Consider the following 21551-nt stretch of genomic DNA (forward strand, 5'->3'; position numbering starts at 1 on the left):
ACTTGTGTTTTCTTTATAGAGCTCCTGACACATCAACCAAGCTCTTGAAGGGAGAGAGGTGTATCTTTGCTGGTAGTGTCTTGGTGTTGCAAAAATGTACTGGACTTACACCTTTTTTTTATCTTGATGATTTCAGTCCCAATCATTTTACACTCAGAGGATATTTTGGCACCACCTATTCAATCTTCCTTTAACCAGGTCTGATTTTGTTTTTTTTTTTTTTTTTTTGCATTTTTGTGCAGACTTTTAAACAGAAATGGCTTCTTCTTGGGATCTGACATGAGAGCCAGCTTCTAAAATCCGCAGATTTTGAAGCCCTAAATTCTAGTGCTGCTTCACTTTTTCCAGCTCTTTCATTGCACATCTGAAATAATCTCTGGGAGCCTCAAATATCCATTCATAAAATCAGCCAAATACTTACACCATAAATAATGTACAAATGTTGAACACACAAGGACTTTCCCATATAAGATCCTCACTCAGTATTTACTCCCTTCTCTCTATAGTGCCACATTCTCTGTTACTGATTCCAACCCAATAATTTTCAGTCTTTTAAAAACTTGTAACTTGTGACATCTGTCGATAATAAACTCTTGAACACATCACCAACTGTAATCACACCACTTCTGTTGTCATAGTTAGCTTTGACTTTTGACCATGAATTCATCACCTTAAGTAGGTTTCCTCAATCATACTGTCATTAACCCTTTGTATAGCCTCTCTGACTTAAAAAAGTGACTTTGAAGATTATGGTCACCAGGGCCCTGTGTTCTCCCTGATTGCACAGAGAATCTGTCAGTTTTGACCAGTCACTCTCTATCTTCCTTTCCACTTTCTCAGTCCAGATACGATGTAAGGCTTAGCACCTACTTAAAAGATGAATGGAAATGTCATGAACATGCTTCTAAACATCATTTTCCTCATTAGTAAATGGTTACAGAAGATAGAGAAAAATCCAAAGGACTGAAAGAACGAACTGCTGAAGTAAGGGAATTTCTAGCATTCCTCCATTCTGCAGCATCATTTTCATATTTGACATCATTAATGTGAACTCAGATTTTCCTATGTCCCTATACTCTTGTTTGATTTGCCAATCTGAGAAGTGTTAATCTTATTTTTGGTAATTTAATGTTGCCAAACAAAATTGATGTCATTCAAATTCCATAGCCCCCCAAGCCAACAACTACCTTTTTTTAAAAAATAAAGATTCATTTATTTTTTATTAGAAAGTTAGATATATAGAGAGAGGAGAGACAGAGAGGAAGATCTTCTGTCCACTGGTTCACTCTCCAAGTGACCACAATAGCTGGAGCTGAGCCCATCCAAGCCAGGAACTAGAAGCATCTTTTGTATCTCCCATGTGGGTGCAGGGTCTCAAGGCTTTGGGCCGTCCTCGACTGCTTTCCCAGGCCATAAGCAGGGAGCTGGATGGGAAGCAGGGCTGCCAGGATTAGAACTGGCATCCATATAAGATCCCACGCTAATGCCAGGTGAGGACTTTCGCTGCTAGGCTAGAACACAGGGCCCTGAGCAACCATCTTGCTCATAAAAATTCCTAGGCTTGTCATAATTCAGCATTTTCTAACTGCATATATTATGAAATTATAGTTGGCAGTAAGTGTAGGTCAAATCACTCTTGAATAGCATTCTTTCTGCTGTCAGAGCATTTTACACTATCCATACAACCTGGGCGAGCTTCTTAATTATCTTTTTAAACAAATACAGAATTCTTCTCTAGCTTTCAAATTCCCTAACAGTTCAATATCATTTTACACAATGATTTCCCTATTATTCTCCACAGGTATTTTCCAATTTAATAAGTATATTCTTATTATAATTCCTCTTATGTACACCACGCACCCTAATGTACTCTTTGCCAAGATCTTCCTCCAACATGTGATTCTTCTCCCACATATTCCTTCCTGTCTAGTCTCACCATACACTGTATGCTCAGGCTTTCCCTGTTTGCTCACTAACCTATGCTTCTATGCATTAATGGAAACCCATCAAGGATTTCTTAATGCTGAAATAATTCATGGGCAATACACATATAATAATATATATTCAAAGAAAACTTTGGATTCCCTTATGCTGACCCCAGATATTCCACAATTTAATTCATCAATGGGAATTAAAAATGGCTTTGAAATACTTACTGAAAATATACTCTTTATCTTTTCAAAATGGATTCAGATATAATTGACAAAAATTGCATGCGTTTGCCATGCTCAATGAGACAGTGATATATATATAGATTTTGAAATGATTACCATAGTCAAGTTTTTGAGCATACCTTGTTGCTTCTTGTGTGTGTCTATGTGTGTTTGCATGTGTGTGCACTGTGGGTCACTTGTATGACCCTTACCCTTTTGTTCTTAAAAATGTCAAAATGTTATTTAACTGGACTCATTACACCAACTTAAACACTCTTTTGGATGCCAGCATGTGGCATAATGGTTTAACCTGCCACCTGCAACATCAGCATTCCATAAGAATGCCAGCTGAGTTCTGGCAGTTCCAATCCAGCTTCTTACAGACATGCTAGGGAAAGCAGCAGATAACAGTTTGATTCTTGGACCTCTGTTACCCACATCATAGGCCCAGTTGTAGTTCCCTTCTCCTGCTTAGCCATTGTCACCACTTGGGACATGAGCTAGTGGATAGAAGATCTCTGTAATTCTGCCTTTCAAACAGATTTGACAAATCTGAAAAAACAACAAACAAACAAACAAAAACCTTCCTGACCTGAGGGTGTAGTTAGAATGTGTGTTCTGCCTAACACATTTTCCAGAAAGCGTTCTTTAACTGTACTCATCTCAGGCTCTAGCCTTGATCTGTGCTCGTGCCCAGGACTCCAGCAGGTTGGTTGTCTTAATTTGAATGTGTTTGGACCACCTCTTACTCCTTGCCTGTAGCCATAGCTGAATCACAAGGAGCTGAAAAATTAGCCTTTGGCTTATGAATTTTTTGACATGTTGATGAGGGTTGACCTAAAATAGGAATTCTTTATATTTTAACCACAGATAGAACACGAACACATTTTGTGAATGACTCAAATTTGTAAAACTAAGAAAATCAGTTAACCTATTGGGGTGGTTCTTCAGTCTCTGCAGTAAGCAAATGATGACTGTTTTTCTCCTTGATGTATCATTAGGACCAGGAAATAATAAACAGTACTAAAATTTTACTTTTTCTGCAGTCACAATATTCTTCTTTATGAGGATGGTCATGCTGTGGTGGCAGATTTTGGAGGTAAGATTTCCATGAATAAAACCCAAATAACTTTGGCTTCCTTCTTCATTCTTTGTTTGCACTATTCAGATTTCACACTAACCAATATATTTATTCAAATTGTAATGACCTTGAATTTCAAAAACACATGAGATGCTTTTAGTTTTTTCTTTTATATCTCCACCGCAAGGAAAGGATATGACACTTTGAATGAGGTAGAAGTTTCTTGAGGTTTCAGAAATTTAGCTCTACTACTTAACTTTGAGAGATATTTTCATTGACATGAACTTGTTTCCTCTTCCCCTCAGAATCAAGATTTCTACAGTCTCTGGATGAAGATAACATGACAAAACAACCAGGGGTATGCTGCTACTGGTGTTCCCTGTAATTATAAAACAATTAAAATGTGTAAACTCAGCGTGTGGGGAAGTAAGATGAAAATAGCTTTAACTGGAAGAAATGTCTTAGCCTCAGTGGCAAGATAAAGTTCTGTATTTTTATTTCCAGTAGCTCCATAAAAGAACAATTTCAAGTTTTTGCTAGAGATATAAGACATATATTTGGATAATATTGTGGATAAAATAATGCAGAATATGTTGAATAAGTAACTGCAAAGCATATGGCAGGCACAGATAATTGCTTTTCATGCTTAGATCACTTTATTCAGTTGTAGAGTTAACATTTAAAAGGTAACTGACTATAAAATTAGTTCACCAGTGTGTTAACTATTCATATCTTTCCTTTAACATTCTATGATAATAAGTAGTATAACCAAGCATTAACATTTAAATAAAATATAAATTATAACATCTGAAACAAAGCTGTTTGCCTTCAAAATGCCTGCAATTAAATTCATTACTTGTCCTCTCCTTCAGTCTGCGAATCTGTCCCCCTTCAATAGATATACTTCTATTTCTGGATGACCTGCAGTATCTAATTACCAAAGCTTAGGATAATTTTTCACTCCTTTCTTCGACTGCTTTCACTTACACACTACTCAATCACCTTCTATGGCTCTTTTGTTCTTTCTTTTTACTTGGAGGGCTTTTCTGTTTGTTTAAATTTTCAAAGCTCACATTTCCCATTGCTTAGTTCAGATACTCATAATTTATTTCTGAACTTCTGCAATTGGCTTTTAGCTCTTCTGCTCTCATGCAATTCATTCTTTGCGACATCAGCCAATCAATGCTCTTCTGACTCTTACCCTCTTTTCATAAACCCTCAGTAATGCTCCAGTGTCCACCAGCTAAAATGCTAATGCCATTGCCTAAACTCCTGCTTTCCTCAGTCTGTTCTTGAGTCCCTTCTATGTGAATTCTTTCTATACCACAGGTTTTCAAAGATTTCCTATGCCCTTGCACAAAAAAACACCGGTCGTTATTCAAATGTGCCCTTCACTGTTGCATCCCTAGGACTTTGCCAGCGCAATGTCCTCAGCTGGCAGAGCCTTTTTTTCTTTTGATCTGTCTGGAGCAGGGTTACTCATCCTTCAAGGATCACGTAAATTTTACCCATTTACAGCATGTTGCTTCTATAACCTGCACCCTTTTTCAGCATGTTTCTTTCTAATTCTGTAGCATTTTGCGTGGTTTTGCTGTTATTTTTTTCATTCATAAGGCATTTATTGAGAGCTGACCACGTGTCAAGTATTTCACAAGAGATGCAAAACAGGAATAAAGTGTTTGACCTTAAGAAGATAAATTTCTAGTGGGGAAAAATAGTAATAGGAAGATAGCCTTAAAGTAGTGTGGAAGTTCAGTAGCTGAGGCATGACACAACATCATGACGGAACATCATGAGAGACCAGGTGACGTGGAAAGATGTTAATCAGATGACAGGGAGGATGCAAGCACGTACCAGGCAGTTGAAAGCATGAGCAAATGTAGTGGGGAAGCAGTAACAGCTGACTCACCAGAAGTTCAAATTGCTTAGCAATGTTGTCTGGCAATGAGTAAGAAACAAACAATCAGACGTAAGAAAGAACGATAGATAAACAGTAACCACATGCTGGACAATGTTATGTTATTACCAACGTTATGCATACTGGTTTCCCCAGTTAGCTTTCATTCATTCATTCAACAAATACTCTGGAATCTATACAAAACTAGATATTAGACGTTATGTAGAGAATGGTAGGTAGCTCAGAAAAAAATAAATAAAAGCATTGTATCCCTGGAGCTAATATTCCAAATAAAGGAGACAGAAACTGAATAAATCAATGGAATATACATTAGTGACAAGGAGGGAAAAGTAAAAACAGAGTAAATGCTATTTAGAAAAGGTGAAAAAGAAGTATAAGATATAATAAGATGAGACAGATGCTAAAATGCTGAGTGCCAAGACGTGTGCAGAAGAGTCCTTCGTGTGTTCAAAGCTGAAATGCTAGAGCAAAGCAAGCAAAGAAGGTGGGCAGATATGAGATAGAGTGACAAGAAGAGTGATTTCTTTTCAGACAGTATGCACTAATCTCACCGAGGACCTGGGACACAGAGGCAGACAATTCAGTAGTTCCAAGACTGGCTGCACATTAAATCACTTTAGAACCTTGAAAAGTGTAATGTCTGAATCCCATGCCTAGAAATTATGATTCCATGGCCTGGGGTTGATCTTGGGAGGCTGTTCCTTTTTAAATGTTCCTCCAGGTGATTCTAAAATGAAGCTAACAGAGACTGTGACTAAATTCAGTTCAATGGAATTGAATTTCACCAACAGCCCAAGTAACATTAATTCTTCTATCTGATAACTTAGTCTTTAAGCACAGTACTACTATTTTGGATCTATTTTGGGAGTTATTTTAGTTCTTACTGATTACGGGGCCTTCTGAAAGTTCCCTAATTACTCTGTGATAGTCTTAGGCAAAAAAAAATGGGCATACTCAGGGCCTACTCCCACTTAGGCAGTGTTGTGACACAATGCCTAATCTATTTCATAAATGGAGCTATTTGGAATGTAAAAGCTCATGTGGGAGAATTGTACATGAGCAATATACTCAGAATAAAGATATTCTTAGAAAGCTGTAATTATGCATGATTTCAAAATAAGGTAGACATTTCAAAAGAATAACCAGCAACCAGCACTACACAAGGATTTTAGAGTAATTAAAAAAAAAAAGCATTTTGTCTTCCAGTGAGACTACAAAGATACTTGTCATTCATGCAATATAGAACCATGGGATTTTAAAACTGCAGGAGTTCTTATCCATCTGTTTTGTCCTTGAGAAATTTAAAGTTCAAGAATAAAATAGACCTGTGCCCCAAGCTACCCGATCAATGACAGAAACCAAATTAGGATTTTAATCTCCTAACTCAAAACCTATGTTTTGTTCTCCAGACTACAACAAAAAAACAATTGTACATTTTCATCAAAGAATAGGAAGCTATTTTTAAAATAAGGACTATGTAAATGCGCATGAAAATAACATAAATAATGTCATATGAAACTTGAGAATAAAATTTTGAAACTAAAAATTGGACCATTTTATTGACTTCATTTCTGTAATATTGTATAAACAACATTGAGAAATGAACCATCAAGGGAAATGTGATATATCTGGCCCTGCTGATGAAAAATCTACTTCACAGGAATATTCTTGGCATTTCATATGGTCTTTCCTCAGAGATGAAGGCAGTGTTTTCTAATTAACGATTCCCTAAACCTTAGCACCTAAGTGAGGGACGGTGCCTCCCCCAGTGCTGACTCACTGCCAGAGAAGCATTACGTTTCTGGATGGATCCTTGGATGGCTCTTCTGAAATATGTAATAGCTTCTAGCGGAAAGATGCTCACAAACAAAAATGCTTCTGTTATCATCATTTTATAAATGTAAAATTACTTGGAGAGTAGAATTTGAGATCATTTGGGCAGGATCATTCATCTTTAGAATATTTTTTTAAAAATGTTCTTTGAAAAACTGAAAACCTCAGTATTCACATTAGATATTTCTTAACGTAGCAATTTGTTGCACACACTGAAAGCAATATCTATGCTATGTTTTGTTTATATCTTGTGAGAGTGTCAGCATACTTTATGATGCCTAAAAGCAGCGCTGATCTTCGGTTGAAGACCTAAGCCTATCAATGTTTCCTGATGAACAGAATCTCCGCTGGATGGCCCCGGAAGTGTTCACGCAGTGCACACGGTACACCATCAAAGCTGACGTCTTCAGCTACGCTCTGTGTCTGTGGGAACTTCTCACTGGTGAAATCCCATTTGCCCATCTTAAGCCAGGTAAGACATGATGCGGTTAAAATTTCCTGCTTTCTAAATTTTAAGAAATTTTAAAGGAACATCCTTCTCCCAAATGTTTATTATCAGTGGAATGGCAAGAGGGGATGTAAATAAGCTTAAATTGTTTAGACGGTGTGCTCAGTCTGTACAACTTAGTAACAACTCGTTGATTTCTGATCCACACTTATGGAAGTTTATATACATGTTATTCATGTGTATCCGTATTATCTGTTGTAAATAAAACAATCACCTGACGATGGCCATGTGCTACGTGAGATCTAACAAAGCAGGCAAGAAATATTTATCTTTGGAAATAAGAAATTTAGAACTACTCTTTCTTCCAATACATTTTATTCACTTTAAAGGCAAAAAAAGTTAAGAAAGAGAGACAGGGAAAGAAAATTTTCATCCAGCGCTTCATTCCCTAAGTGGCCACAACAGCTGGAATGGGACTAAGATGAATCTAGCAGCTTGAATTCACAACTACATCTTTCACTAGAGTTGTTGGAGCCCAAGTATTTAGGTAATTTTTGCATCAAGTGTATTGGAGAGAGACAGATTGGAAATAGGGTGGCCCGGAATCAAATGGGTACTCTAAAATACTTTGCCAATGTAACAGGTGGCTGCTTTAACCTATTTTACAACAAGGTCCATACTTAGACTTATTTTTCTAACATGTAGGTAAGAGTAAGAACTAACAACACAGAGACAGTCCATTAGGAATGCTTTGTTCTCTCATATTTTACACAAGAAAAAGCTTTTTTTTCCCAATATTTACATTACTAGATAGATTACTTAGATTTCAAAATACATATATTTAAAAATATTTCATGAGTGAACCTGATTTTCAGCGGCAATATACATGATACTCATATGAAGCCAGTTGAGGTGAGAAATCTGGTCATAGGCAAAACACACACGTTTTAGCTTTCAGGTAAGATTCATTTGCAATTTGTTCCTCCATTTATTTGAGTCGCTCTTGAGTCTTTCCATACCAGATGGACATTCCTTGAGAATTTCACATACCTACACACCAGCACAGTTGAAAAGCAGTTCTCACATGAAACAATGGTTTAAATGAATTTTCATTTTAATCTTTCAATGGCTTCCTTATAACAATATATGAGAAGGATTTAGTTCAATGGAAATATAGTTAAATATCTCTTTTAACAATTTGGAAACCTTTACTGGGATCCTGAGATTTTTCTTCTTTCAATACATTGTGTTTCATCTAAATTCTAGCCCTTTTGTCACACTTTTTTTTTTTTTTTTAGTAAACACAAGTAATTACTCCTACCAGAAAAAGCTCCTGGTTTCTGATTTCGATCTGCAATAGCCTTGGCAATTACAGCCATCTAAGGAGTGAACCAGTGAGTGGAAGATACTCTTCCTGTCCCTCTCTTCCCTCCCTCTCTCTGTAATTCTATCAAATAAATGAATACATTTTTAAAAAAAACACCATCAGGCTAAAGTGAAATATTTGCAATTGAGCTTCACAAACTGAAAGCTACGAAAGTATACATTGAATTACTGGGAAACACATGATGTAATGCCTAGCCATCAGTGATTCTGTGACTGAGTGATATTCTTTTCTTGGAGAAACCCATAAGGAGACCCCACGGTCATCCTTGACTAATCCCTTCCTTCTCTTGTTTTGTCTTCCTCCTTCTCTTCTTATTTCTTCCTTTATTCCATTCTTCTGGCTTCTCCTTCTATGTTTTAATTAGAAGTGTACTTCAAAAAACTACATGGAAAAGTAGATTTTTAAAAATGAAATTCTTATGATGCAAAAATCAAAGTCTTAGCATAGCTTTTTCATAGTATTTCTTTCCCATTTTTTTTTTTTTAATTGGAAAGGCGGTTATACAGAGAGGAGGAGAGACAGAGAGGAAGATCTTCCGTCCAATGATTCACCCTCAAGTGAGCGCAACGGCCGATGCTATGCTGGTCCAAAGCCAGGAGCCTCTTCCAGGTCTCCCACGCGGGTGCAGGGTCCCAAAGCTTTGGGCCGTCCTCGAATGCTTTCCTGGGCCACAGGCAGGGAGCTGGAAGGGAAGCGGGGCTGCCGGGATTAGAACTGGCGTCCATATGGGATCCCGGGCGTGCAAGGCGAGGATCTTAACCAGTGTGCCATCGTGCCGAGCCCTCCCATGATCTTTTAAGAATCCCTCATACTTCCTTACTTTCAATCATACTTCCTAAATATCTCTCAAATTATGCACTTGCCTTCATCTCCATTAGTATGTCTATTTCACGTGTAGAATACATTGCCTTAATTAGCACTGTGTTTTCAATTTTGTCCATTACACTTTTTCCATCAAGCAAAAAATTTATCTAAGTTGATCATAAGGTTTCCCTAACTTAAAATCTCCACTGTTTGTTCCTTTTCTATTAAGTTAAAAACAAAATTTCCTGAGATTACCCATAATATCCTTCATGGTCATCACTGTGCGTTTCCCCTCAGAACCACCTGATAGCACACATAGTCTCTTCCACTGTGCTCCAACTACCAGGAAAAATGCCATTTAAGTGTATTAATCTCCGTGTCGGAGATGCTTCTCCCCATTCTTATAGAATCTCCAATTGACTTTTAGATTTTATCTTTAGTATGACTTCTCAAAATGTCATTTTTAAAAAAGATTTGTTTATTTTTATTACAAAGCCAGATATACAGAGAGGAAGATCCTCCGTCCAATGATTCACTCCGCAAGTGAGCACAACGGCTGGTCCGAAGCTGGGAATGCGAGTACAGGGTCCCAAAGCTTTGGGCCGTCCTGACTGCTTTCCCAGGCCACAAGCAGGGAGCTGGATGGGAAGTGGGGCTGTTGAGACTAGAACCGGTGCTGATATGGGATCCTGGCGCATTCAAGGCAAGGACTTTAGCTGCTAGGCCACACCGCAGGGCCCTCAAAATGTCAATTTTAATACTCCAACAGTGAGATTTGTGTGATTTCCTTCATATTCCAAGTCATGATTTATCCATGTAAGGAAAGTTTTTAATCCTAGTTTGCTTACATGGTGGCATAACTTACTCTGTTCTGCTTTGGTAATTGTACAATATTTTAAGGAAATCTCCACTTGTCCAGACTCACAGAGTAGTTCATCTTTATAGAGGGAGACTATTTTAATAAATTGTTAAAAACTTCACCCAAGAGCAACTTGTTTCCAATGTCCAAAATATTAGAATTTAGAAATCTTTATTGGAAAGAGAAGTCTATGATAGATGCCAGATTTTAAAAAATTGGACAGTGACCATGTATCAAGAAATGAGACTGCTAATATCATTGTGGTGGATAGGCAATCTAGCATATGTTCAGCAATAAATTATGTGAAGCATCAGATTCAATGCATGCTACATATTTAGCCATTTAAAATGAGAAATAAATCCACGATTACAGTGTGGGACAGCATGATCAATTGTGATAGTAGCAATAATATACAAGGCTTGCCTTCTGATTTTTGCAATATTCTACCTCCTGGGATAAATCTAACACTAAAACAGCAATATTGATATCAACTTTGATTAAAGTGACACATGCACATTCAGAAGAATTTGAAATTAGTGTCTGGTGCACGGTATATGTTCAAATTAATCCTACAATCCCAGATGTAGAAAGAACCAATAAGCCATCACTATGACCTCATAAGAATTAAATACCCACAGTATCAGGTGAAGGGGCTGAGAATCACCCCAATCTTCAGGAAAGCCAATAGTGTAACACAATCTGAATCCAAAGACTTGAGAACCAGAAAACCCACAGGTTCAGAATCTGAGCTCCAAGCACTAGTTTGTTCTTCCTCCATCAAGTTTGTGGCCTTCAAGCTATTGGGTAGTACCCACCTCTATTAATGAGAGTGAGTCATGCAGTTTACTGATTCAGATATCAATCAGACACACTCAGCAGTAACTTTTCACCTGCTGTCAGCCAATCTTTAACCCAATAAATTTACACGTGAAATTCACCATCACAAGCCCTGTGTGAACTCATCTGATGCTTTAAAATGATGTATAGTTTAGCTTAGTTACTATTCTAAAATGCTCCTTTATTACAGCAAAGACTTATTTGGAATAGTTCAAAGGTAAAATCAAGGTGACTAGTTCCTCTAGAAAAAATATATATAAAGCTTTAGCCTAGTAATTTTGAAAGATTTTATGTTTTAAAAGAATTTTCCAATGGGGTCCGGCACAATAACCTAATGGCTAAATCTTTGCCTTACATGTGCCAGGATCCCATAGAGGCACCAGTTCATATCCTGGATACTCCACTTCCCATCCAGCTCTCTACTTGTGGCCTGGGAAAGCAGTCGAGGATGACACAAAGCCTTGCGATCCTACACCCATGTGGAAGACCTGGAAGAAGCTCCTGGCTCCTGGCTTTGGATCAGCTCAGCTCCAGCCATTGTGACCACTTGGGAATTGAACCAGCAAATTGAGGATCTGTCTGTCCTTCTTTCTCTCTGTAAATCTGCCTTTCCAATAAAAGTAATATATCTTTAAAAAGAAATAAAAATAATTTTCCAGTGGGCTGAATTAGGAGAAAGGGAAGGAGGAAAGTTAGGGGTGACTTCGAGGATTCTGGCTTAACTAGCAGGATAATAATGCAACAAATTTTTTGAAAGAAATTATTAGAAGAAAAGGAGACAAAATAGGAATCAAGCAAAAAGAAGATACATGAAGATACAAAGATGATGAAAAGAGTGGTGGTACAATCCAGCAAGTAGGAGCAGCCTGCATACATTTTTTTTTTTTTAAAGTCAACACCTGCTTCCCAGATTTTCTTCCTCTGCTGGATTTGTCTCCTCTGTATAAGATAGAGAACTAAAGAACAAGGCTGGGATGAGGACTTCCATCAATATGGATTTTATCCAATCTCCTTCTCTTCTAACCACGGACCCAGTATAATGAATCATTTTCAGTTTATGGCTTGGGTACACTTTTTTCCTGTAGAATGCCAGCTGTTTCACGAGAAGATTCAATTTTTCATCCTAGGGTTACATAATGCTAAGAAGTGATAATGTGTATGATACAGCAAGAAATTATGGACACCTGTCAACTTGTTTTAACCAAGTTTTGGTGAGAAGTCTTTTATTGATGCTTTCAGTCAGAGTTGCAAAGTGAATGTCCAAAGCTAAATAACTTTGAGGCTATTTTATATCATCTATGATTTGTATAAATTTGAACTAAAGTAACTTTAGTTTATGGCCATTTTGGTAACTATTTTATTAAACATTATATTATTTTTTATATATGATTAGAATCCTAAAGTGTAAGAATATAATAACCTCAAAGGGTATAAGCACACTACAGATATGAACTATTCTTTGGCAATTAGTAGGAAACTAGAAATGAGCTAAATTTTCAAAACCTGTATTTGGTTTGCTAATCTTTATCTGTTTATCACTGAAAAGAGCGGAGCCAACAAGTCACCACACAGATCACTGGAAAGATCAAATCAGTCCAAGAGATGATTTTATTTCTATGAATATAGCCGATATTAACATTCGGATACTTCATTATACTGACAAAGATCGCAATGAGAACAGACAATGGTGCAAATTAATCTATTCTTCTGACAGAACGTAATGAGAATGGGATGTGGTTTAAAAAAATTAAGCCATTCTTAGTACCCTCTCATGATTGCAATCTCATGGCCTGCCTCAGATGCTATACACTTTGGTGATACATCATTGAAAAGTGTCAGTTTAACAAAGCATGCAACTTAGCTCTTGCTGGAATGGCAGAACATATCTGCTTTGTCTCACCACAGTCTGACATGTTATAAACAATAAAATCTAATCAATGTGTGTTTCAGAACTGAAATACAGACAATCAAAACTGGAAGAAAATTCTGGCAATTTTTATTAAATATTTTAGCTATTTTGTAGTGTATTTCACAAACAAAATATTATGTTCCCTTTTTCCTCTTTTCAATATGAATACTTAGATTGCATTTTATGAAAGACAGTGAGGGCTGTTTTAGGAATTCAGAATCCAGTACCAATTTATTCATAAGCAAGACACAGATCATTAATTTCATCCTGGAGGGCTGTGTGGTGATCCTCTCCACAATGGCCATACTGCCTCATGATCGGCATGATGACAGAAGACACAGTATATAGCCTTTAGATTTGCAGTTGTTCAATGTTATATTTCTCTTGGTGCTTGCATTGGTCACCACTGTGCTACTCCTTCTTTTTGTAAGATTCATTTATTTATACTGGAACCTCAGATTTACAGAGAGAAGAGAGACAGAGAAAGTTCTTCTGTCTGCTGGTTTGCTCCCCAAGTGGTCTCAAAGGCCAGAGCTGAGCTGATCCGAAGCCAGGAGCTACTTATGGGCCTCCCACATGGGTGCAGGGTCCCAAGGCTTTGGGCCATCGCTACTCCTCTCCCAAGGCCATAACCAGGGAGCTGGAAGGGAAGTGGAACATACAGGATACAATCTGGCTCCTAAATGGGATCCTGGTGCATGCAAGGCGAGGGTTTTAGCCATTAGACTACCATGCCCGGCAATGTTACTACTTCTCAAATACTGAATGGAGCTAGTGGTGAAGGGAGAAGGTTTGTATACGGTCACAATTTTGGCGGCCAAGGTTTAACTGGAGGGTGGCTAACAAATCATCACAGAGCAAAACAGGATACACAGTGAACAACGAGGCAACACAACTGATCCTCTCAAGAAAACTACTTCTACAGACACATTTTAAGTAATGTGAAAACTTAGACCCACTTCGCAGACAACGTCATGAGAAAAAGTTCCTGCCCTTACTCCATCAATGCTTAACATTAACCAGTTAACTGTTAACGTAAGACTTGGAGGTCTAAAATTCTGCATGTGTTGAGGATGCAAATCATGTTCAAGCTATAGCAATATTATACTCAAAAGGAGCCACAAAAGGACCTAAGATTCACAGAAATCTAAACAGAGCAAAACATTTACAATCTCTAGTTCTCTTGGTTCAAACAAAATCAGCTCAGAAAGTTCTTTCAAAACTGCAGATGATGAAAATCATATCAACAGCACAACTAACATTGCTTGGGAGCCAATTCATGCACCAGCTACTGTTTATATATTATCTCATTTGCTCTTAATAATTATTTATGTAATAAATTCTATAAAATATGACATATTCAATGCCACATTACTTATATAAGTGTGGTTAAGTCTTAAATAAGTGGGTCCCCATCCCCAAATTCCATGCTTGTCAGCATTACACTCTGTCTATCCTCATCACTTTAAAATGGAAACAATGAATGCTCACAGAGAAAAGCTGGTTTAGGTAGGATACCCTACAAAGTGTAGAGCAAGGTCATACTGGAAATTAAGCCCCCTAACTTCTTTGTTAAGGGCAGGTCTGAGTATATCATATGGTTTCCATTTATGGAAGTCTCCTTCCCAAGTGTTTCAAATAAAATATATTTACTGCATTTATCATCAAATTTCAATAATTTAACTGATTATTTTGTAACTTAATATTTAAAAATACATTCATTCTACAGTATCTCTTATAAAGGCCAATAATTATGCTCTGTTCTGTTACATAATGATGAAAACATATCTGTTTGTAGTAATCCATCATCTTCACTCATTCACCCATTGAACGTTCATTAAGTTCTTTCTATCACAGTCTATGTTTTTTCTGTATAACTAACATCTTGAACTATCTCATTCATTGATTCATTAATGAATTAGTCACCAGCTACTGTGTCAGGCACAGGAGATGTAGTGATGGAAGAGATAGCCTCACAGCAGACATTGTAGTGCAGTGAGTATATCAGCTGTCTCGGAAATATATATCCCATTTCCAAAAGCCCAGATCAAGTCTTGTCTACTCTAATTTCAATCCAGGCTCACACTAAGCATCCTAGGAAACAAAAAGCAATGACTAAATAGCTAGAACACCTTGCCATTCATGTGGAAGACTTGAATGGAGTTCTGGGCTTCAGCCTGATCCAGCCCTGGCTTTGGGGAAGTAAACAGGTGGATAGGTGTGTGCTCTCTCTGTCTCTGTGTGTGTCTGGGTGTGTTATTCTCTTCCTGTTGTTCTGCTTTTCTGGTAGGTGAATATAAAGAAATAACTTTTTTGTTTAAAAAAAAAAGACACAGTTTCTGATCTGCAGAAAGTTAGGATCTTAATGCACCCAGACAGAGTCAAACTCTGATAGGCATATATGACACTAGATATTACGATGGGAAGCAGGATACAAAGGAGTGTTTCAGACACAAGGAATCACATTTCAGCATTTTCAATTGAACCATAACAAGCATTGGAAATCCAGGCATTATTTCTTTATTACTTATTTGCTAAATTTTATTTTAAAATTATTTTGCTCTATCTGTAATAACTTACCTATAGCATTAAATTCATTTTGTTATATGAATACATGGATAAAGCTTATCAGGTGTTGCTGGATGCTCTCTTTTAAAAGAAATGCTTAACCTCCATATCTTTTCTATTATTTTTTTAATATATTTGAAAAGGAGAGAGAGAGAGAGATTCTATATATTGGCTCACTTTCAAATGCCTGCAATATACAGGACTGTGCAGGCGAAATCAGGAGATCTCAGCTCAATCCTTAACTTCCCCATGAGCAGCAGGTACAGAAGGACTAGGGCATTGTTTTTAGCCTCCCAGTGTGTGCAATATCAGGCAGTGGAGACATTACACAGACTCAATCACTGCAACCAGAGAGTTGGGCTTGCCAGGTGACATCTTAACTGCCACATCAAAACATTCCCAGTCTCCTTCCATGTTTAAGAAAATCTCATTATACATGGAAGAATTTGAATGCACAGACTGACATCATGGTTATGTAGAACCTTGAAGTTGATTCACAAAATTGTGTTTAACTGAAATCTCCTTATTCAGAATGGAAATGAGAAAAATCCAGATTCTGCCATGTACTGTCCAGTATGGAAGCCCTTAATCATGGTTGCTTGAGATTATTTGAGATTGAACAAATTAAAACTTCAATGTCTAAGTTAAATTAAAATTTCAATGTCTTAGTCAAAAGCCTCATGCTGCCACATGGACTAGGCAGAAGGATCTTCTCTGCATTACAAAATTCTGGTAGACAGTCTTCTTGTCAAAGTTGGCTACCAGTTTTACCAAGCTAATGCTATGTTAAGGTAATTGTTCAAGAAACTGCTACTGCTTTAATTTAGCCTTATTCTCTATTAATGGCAACATTTCCTTTGTGAAAGTAAAAACATTTACACAATTTTTAAATTTTTTAAAGATTTATTTATTTTTATTAGAAAGGCGGATATACAGAGAGGAGGAAAGACAGAGAGGAAGATCTTCCATCCAATGATTCACTTCCCAAGTGGCCGCAACAGCTGGTGCTGCGCCAGTCCGAAGCCAAAAGCCAGGAACTTTCCTCCAGGTCTCCCACACAGGTCAGGGTCCCAAGACTTTGAGTCGTCCTCGACTGCATTTCCAGGCCACAAGCAGGGAGCTGGACGGGAAGTGGGGCTGCTGGGATTAGAATTGGTGCCCATATGGGATTCTGGTGTGTTCAAGGCCAGGACTTCAGCTGCTATGCTATCGCACTCTGCCCCATTTACACAAATATTTAAAATATTTTTGTAACAACCAAATTAAATTTTTTATTAATGGGCCGACAGTCATTGTGAATCTGAAAATATGCCTACCATAAGAGAAGCAGGACCACTCATGCAAAACAGACTAAACAACCTCAGAGGTGACAAATTTCAATTCTATGACCCCTTCATGTTGCATTTTCCACTTTCTCATAAAGTGCTAATGAATGGTATCAGTGCCAGGAAAGTGTGAAACAAAGGGGAGATGGAGATGCCAAGGCTTTGCAGAATTCACTTTGAAAAATGAAAAATTAAATACCATCCATCTTAAACTGATTGTCCAGACACAGTGCCAAGAAGCAAATGAGTAACTCTACCCACTTGACATTAGAATGTAAAAGAGTTTCAAAGGAGAATGACAGACTCATGCATCTGAGTTTAACTCATTTTATGAATAATCCCTTCCCACCCATTAGGCTATGAATAATTAGGTTAAACATGCTTATTATACTGTTTTATATGCAGCAAATAGCTGCATCAGCTGCACATACTTAAATTTCCATAAAATAACAAAATAGAACTAGAAAATCTGTACTTTTTATAAATTTATTTGCTCATATATTTATCTCATTCTAGAAAAAATTAAAAATACCTGAGTAAATGATGAATGAAATCTAGCACACTGATATTTTGTGACGCAAAATACATATTCATTCAGTAGTAACACATTACGTAATGAAGAGGACAAACTGAAGATTGGGTATATTATCTCTGAAGTTAACAAAATAAAGATCTAACTCTGCCATAAATATAATCACATCCTTCTCATACATTTGTAATTGAAGCTATAAGTTAGTACAACTGCCAAAAATAGCTTATTAATATGAACCAAATCTTGAAACTAATATATCATTTGAAATCTTATTTCTCACCTCTGAAAATTTATAAACAAGCCATTGAGTTTCCGGTGATAAAATACTCTTGATGTATTAGCATCTAACCTAAAACTGGGAAAGGGATAAATCAATCAGAGTGATTAAAGTACATTAACAAAATTTTAACAGCTTAGAAAATGTTTAATTACATGATGTAAAGCTTGAATTTAGGCAAAAATAATTACATAATGATATATTAACATAATTTCAAAGTTATAGAAATATATAAGAAAAGTGTTTCAACAATGATTGCCTCTGAATAACTTTTTTTCAATCTTTGAATTTTGTAAACTTCTACAAAGAAAAGTGTTAATTTTATAATTGATAAAATATGCATTGATTCAGAATAATTCATAAAATAAAATGTGAAGTTTCACCAGTGCAACTTCCCAAATCTATTTGAAATAGGTGAATGAACAAACTTTAATGGGAATAAACCTTGGTAGAGGAGAGGTTGTGGTTGTGCCTTGTATTTCAAAAATGATGATGTGGAAAGATGTTTACAACATCACAAAGCGAATGCATTGAGCAACACTGTCTTGATGTTTTATTCTCCCATTGATGAAGAGTAATTTATCTGAGGAATCAACAGAGCATCTTGGATTGCTTGCAGTATCTTTTCATTGTGATACGTCCTGAAGTTAACATGGACTTTGGAACACAAGTAGATGCAAACTATTAAAATGTAAAATGTTTACAAATTAAATATGAGTTAAACATATACATGAACACATGTGCACATGCCTTGCAATCTCTACTATGTATCTATGTGATAAGGCTGTACAGAGTTTAATAAATATATATCATGATGTCTTATACAAACTATGTTCCGTGGAAGTAGCTATCAGTTTAGTCTCACGAGAGCTGTGGAAATCACTAACTGCAAAACGGGCAAACACTGGGCAAGCAGAATCCACAAGGAAGTTCCAAGAATCACAGTGCGGTGATGTACAGCTTGGAATCATGCAGCCATCAATGCTATGTGTACGATTATCTAAGACAATATAAGTAAAATATCTGCCTTAAATTTTCTACTTTAAACAATGAAAACCCCAATATCCTTGTAAACACTGATGGGATTTAAATTTAACAACTCTATTTTGCCCAAACGATGAAGACAGTTCAGAGTTATCCCATATCTTTGCGTGTTCAATATAAGCCCTTCACCCTTCGATTCAGGGCACTCTACAATCCGGTCAAATTTTCCTGGAGCTACTTCCCACAGCTCCGGGTACATATTCTATGCTTCAGATACAGTAGTAGACCACTTGCTCCTTGTACACTCACTCCTTTGTGTATTCCTTTGCTCCTTTGTAAATCCCCACTGCTTACTATGCCTTGAATCGAAAAACAAAGGAATTACTATTACAAAAATAAATTCGAAGAACCAGATGATTCACTATTCAAAGTTTTGAAAAATGTTTTAAAAATAAACCGAAATTCTCTTTGACTCTCCGGTGATGTTTTACATGTTGTTTTTGATAGCCTTTTTTGATTTGTTTAGATGCTTCTTGAAATCAAGACATGAATTTCAAAATTAATGTGACTGTTGGGTTTGCAGCGGCTGCAGCAGCAGACATGGCCTACCACCACATCAGACCTCCCATTGGTTATTCCATTCCCAAGCCTCTGTCTTCTCTGCTGATGCGAGGGTGGAACGCATGTCCTGAAGTGAGTAATTTTTATTTCCTCTTTAAAAAATGTGTTATGGTCAAAATCTGTCACAAATAACGTAACACCAAAGTCGACTTTCAGTGTGTATTTTAAGACTGTCAAAGCGGGAAGACTGATTCGCCTTCTGCTCTTTAGTGTCTAATTGCCTCAAGAAGCCTGAGCATCTCATATTTCTTTGCTGCTGCTCTCTGGGTTTGAAATGCTTCTCACAACCGATTAGTAAAAGAGAGACCAGGGTATGACAGATGACTCACAGTTTCATCTTTGCTGCAATTTTATTAACTATGCTTGAGCTACACTTTGTCATTTTCTAAAGAAAGAAATTTGGCACAAGATGGATTTGTGTTGCCTTTTAACCATGAAGCAGTCCTTCAGGCAAGCACCCCAGGGCACATGGTCCTTAGCAGCACTGGCTGAAGCAGGAGAGAGAAGTTATAGGTCCTAGTCCATCTCTGAATCAGTGTGTCTAATCGTGGACTTAGAATCCAAATGGAAGGAAGAAGAGAAAGGGGATACTTAAACAACGAAAAAAAGTTTTTATTTTGTTGGTCGTAGAATCAAGAGAGTAAAGGTGACACTCATATGAATCTCTCTGCCAATACATTTTGTTGCCATGGAAATCTTTGGGTTTCAACATTAGACCACTGATTTTTTTCTGTTCTGAATAAAGGGTAACAGTTTTCAATGTTCCCATTGGAAATCCTCAAGCATGAAGATCCAATGTCTCTTACTTGTCCAGCCCAAGCTTTCCTAGTTATCGTTGTCCTTTTCTTACTGATCTTTCCTAGCCTATTTCTCTTTTCCAGGATAAGGTGAGGCTGTCAAGACTAGAAAAACAAAATGTATGTGGCCAAAAAAGAAATAGTAAATCCAAGTTTAGATACTTGAAAGGACAAATCAAGTCTATTTTTTTTCCTGTAGGCAAAACACAGATTAAATCACTATCCACTTCTACTTATATGCATAGAAATTCTTTTGGGAAAAAAATGAAAATTCTTACAGGCTATGAATTCAATATCTCAAATTATAACCTCTTCTCAACTTTCAATGTGACATTCTTTATGTTCATTTGCTTAGAATCTTCTCACACTGCTAAAACGTTACCGTTGTTCGCTTCAGTAGCCCGAGCTTCTAGAACAATACCTAGTATATACTCAAAAATATTTTTGAGTAATAAATAAATACACTACTGTTTATCAATGATCCACTGATTTTTGATATTCAGAAATATTTTTAGAATAATACCTAAAACTGCTTGGGAAAATATTTTATTCTCTTTCAATATGAACCTCTAATATAGATTTGGAGGAAAGTATGTCTGACCCTCTAATCCAAAATTTACATTACCATATGGGATGTGTACTGAGCAAAAGCTGAAAATGACATAGTAATCCAGGGTAGCTTTTTTCCTTTAAGTGAACTGACACATTATAGATAAGAGACATCTGAATAATGTAATCTGGAGGCAAAGCATATCATCAATAGGTTCTAAAAGCAATTTAGTGACAGAGAAGGGGTATCAAGCAAAAGGTTGAGAAATGAGTAAGAAAAACTAAAGGGCTAATGGGGTGGTGATATTCTTAAAGTTTTTAAAAGACCAAAAATTGATTATTGCAAGCAAAAATGTACTTGTAAGCAGTGAAGTCTGTCTCCATAACGTGGAGGTCTGGTGATAAAGTTCAAGGAGGAAGATGAAGAAAAGGTCATTTGTGACAAAAAGGTCTGAAACAGGCTGGCGCTCTCTGGGTTGGTCAGTTTGACTTTGTGTTGGCTGCAAGAGCCATTTTGGGATTATAACATTGAGATGCTTCCTAATGGGACATGATTAAGTCAGCATTTTCTTGACCAATAAAATATTCACCACCTCAGCATGTGTGTAATATGGAATAGAGGAGCAACAGATAGGTTTTCTCCCGTTTGTTTACCAATTATTCATGGAG

At 36.9% G+C, this 21551-nt stretch overlaps 1 protein-coding gene across 1 annotated transcript in view; it reads left to right on the top strand.

The window, feature by feature from the left end:
* The window catches only part of LOC121161044 (serine/threonine-protein kinase TNNI3K), a 265903-nt gene that overhangs the window by 162608 nt on the left and 81744 nt on the right, over positions 1–21551 (top strand). Inside the window, exons 18-21 of the mRNA XM_040987283.1 lie at positions 3200–3252; positions 3540–3592; positions 7325–7457; positions 19499–19608. Coding sequence (XP_040843217.1) covers positions 3200–3252; positions 3540–3592; positions 7325–7457; positions 19499–19608 — 349 coding nt within the window. The remainder of the gene's footprint in view (positions 1–3199; positions 3253–3539; positions 3593–7324; positions 7458–19498; positions 19609–21551) is intronic.

This window comes from Ochotona curzoniae, unplaced genomic scaffold (assembly GCF_017591425.1).
Source record: "Ochotona curzoniae isolate NIBS_2020 unplaced genomic scaffold, NIBS_Ocur_1.0 contig_4612, whole genome shotgun sequence".
NCBI classification, from domain to species: domain Eukaryota; kingdom Metazoa; phylum Chordata; class Mammalia; order Lagomorpha; family Ochotonidae; genus Ochotona; species Ochotona curzoniae.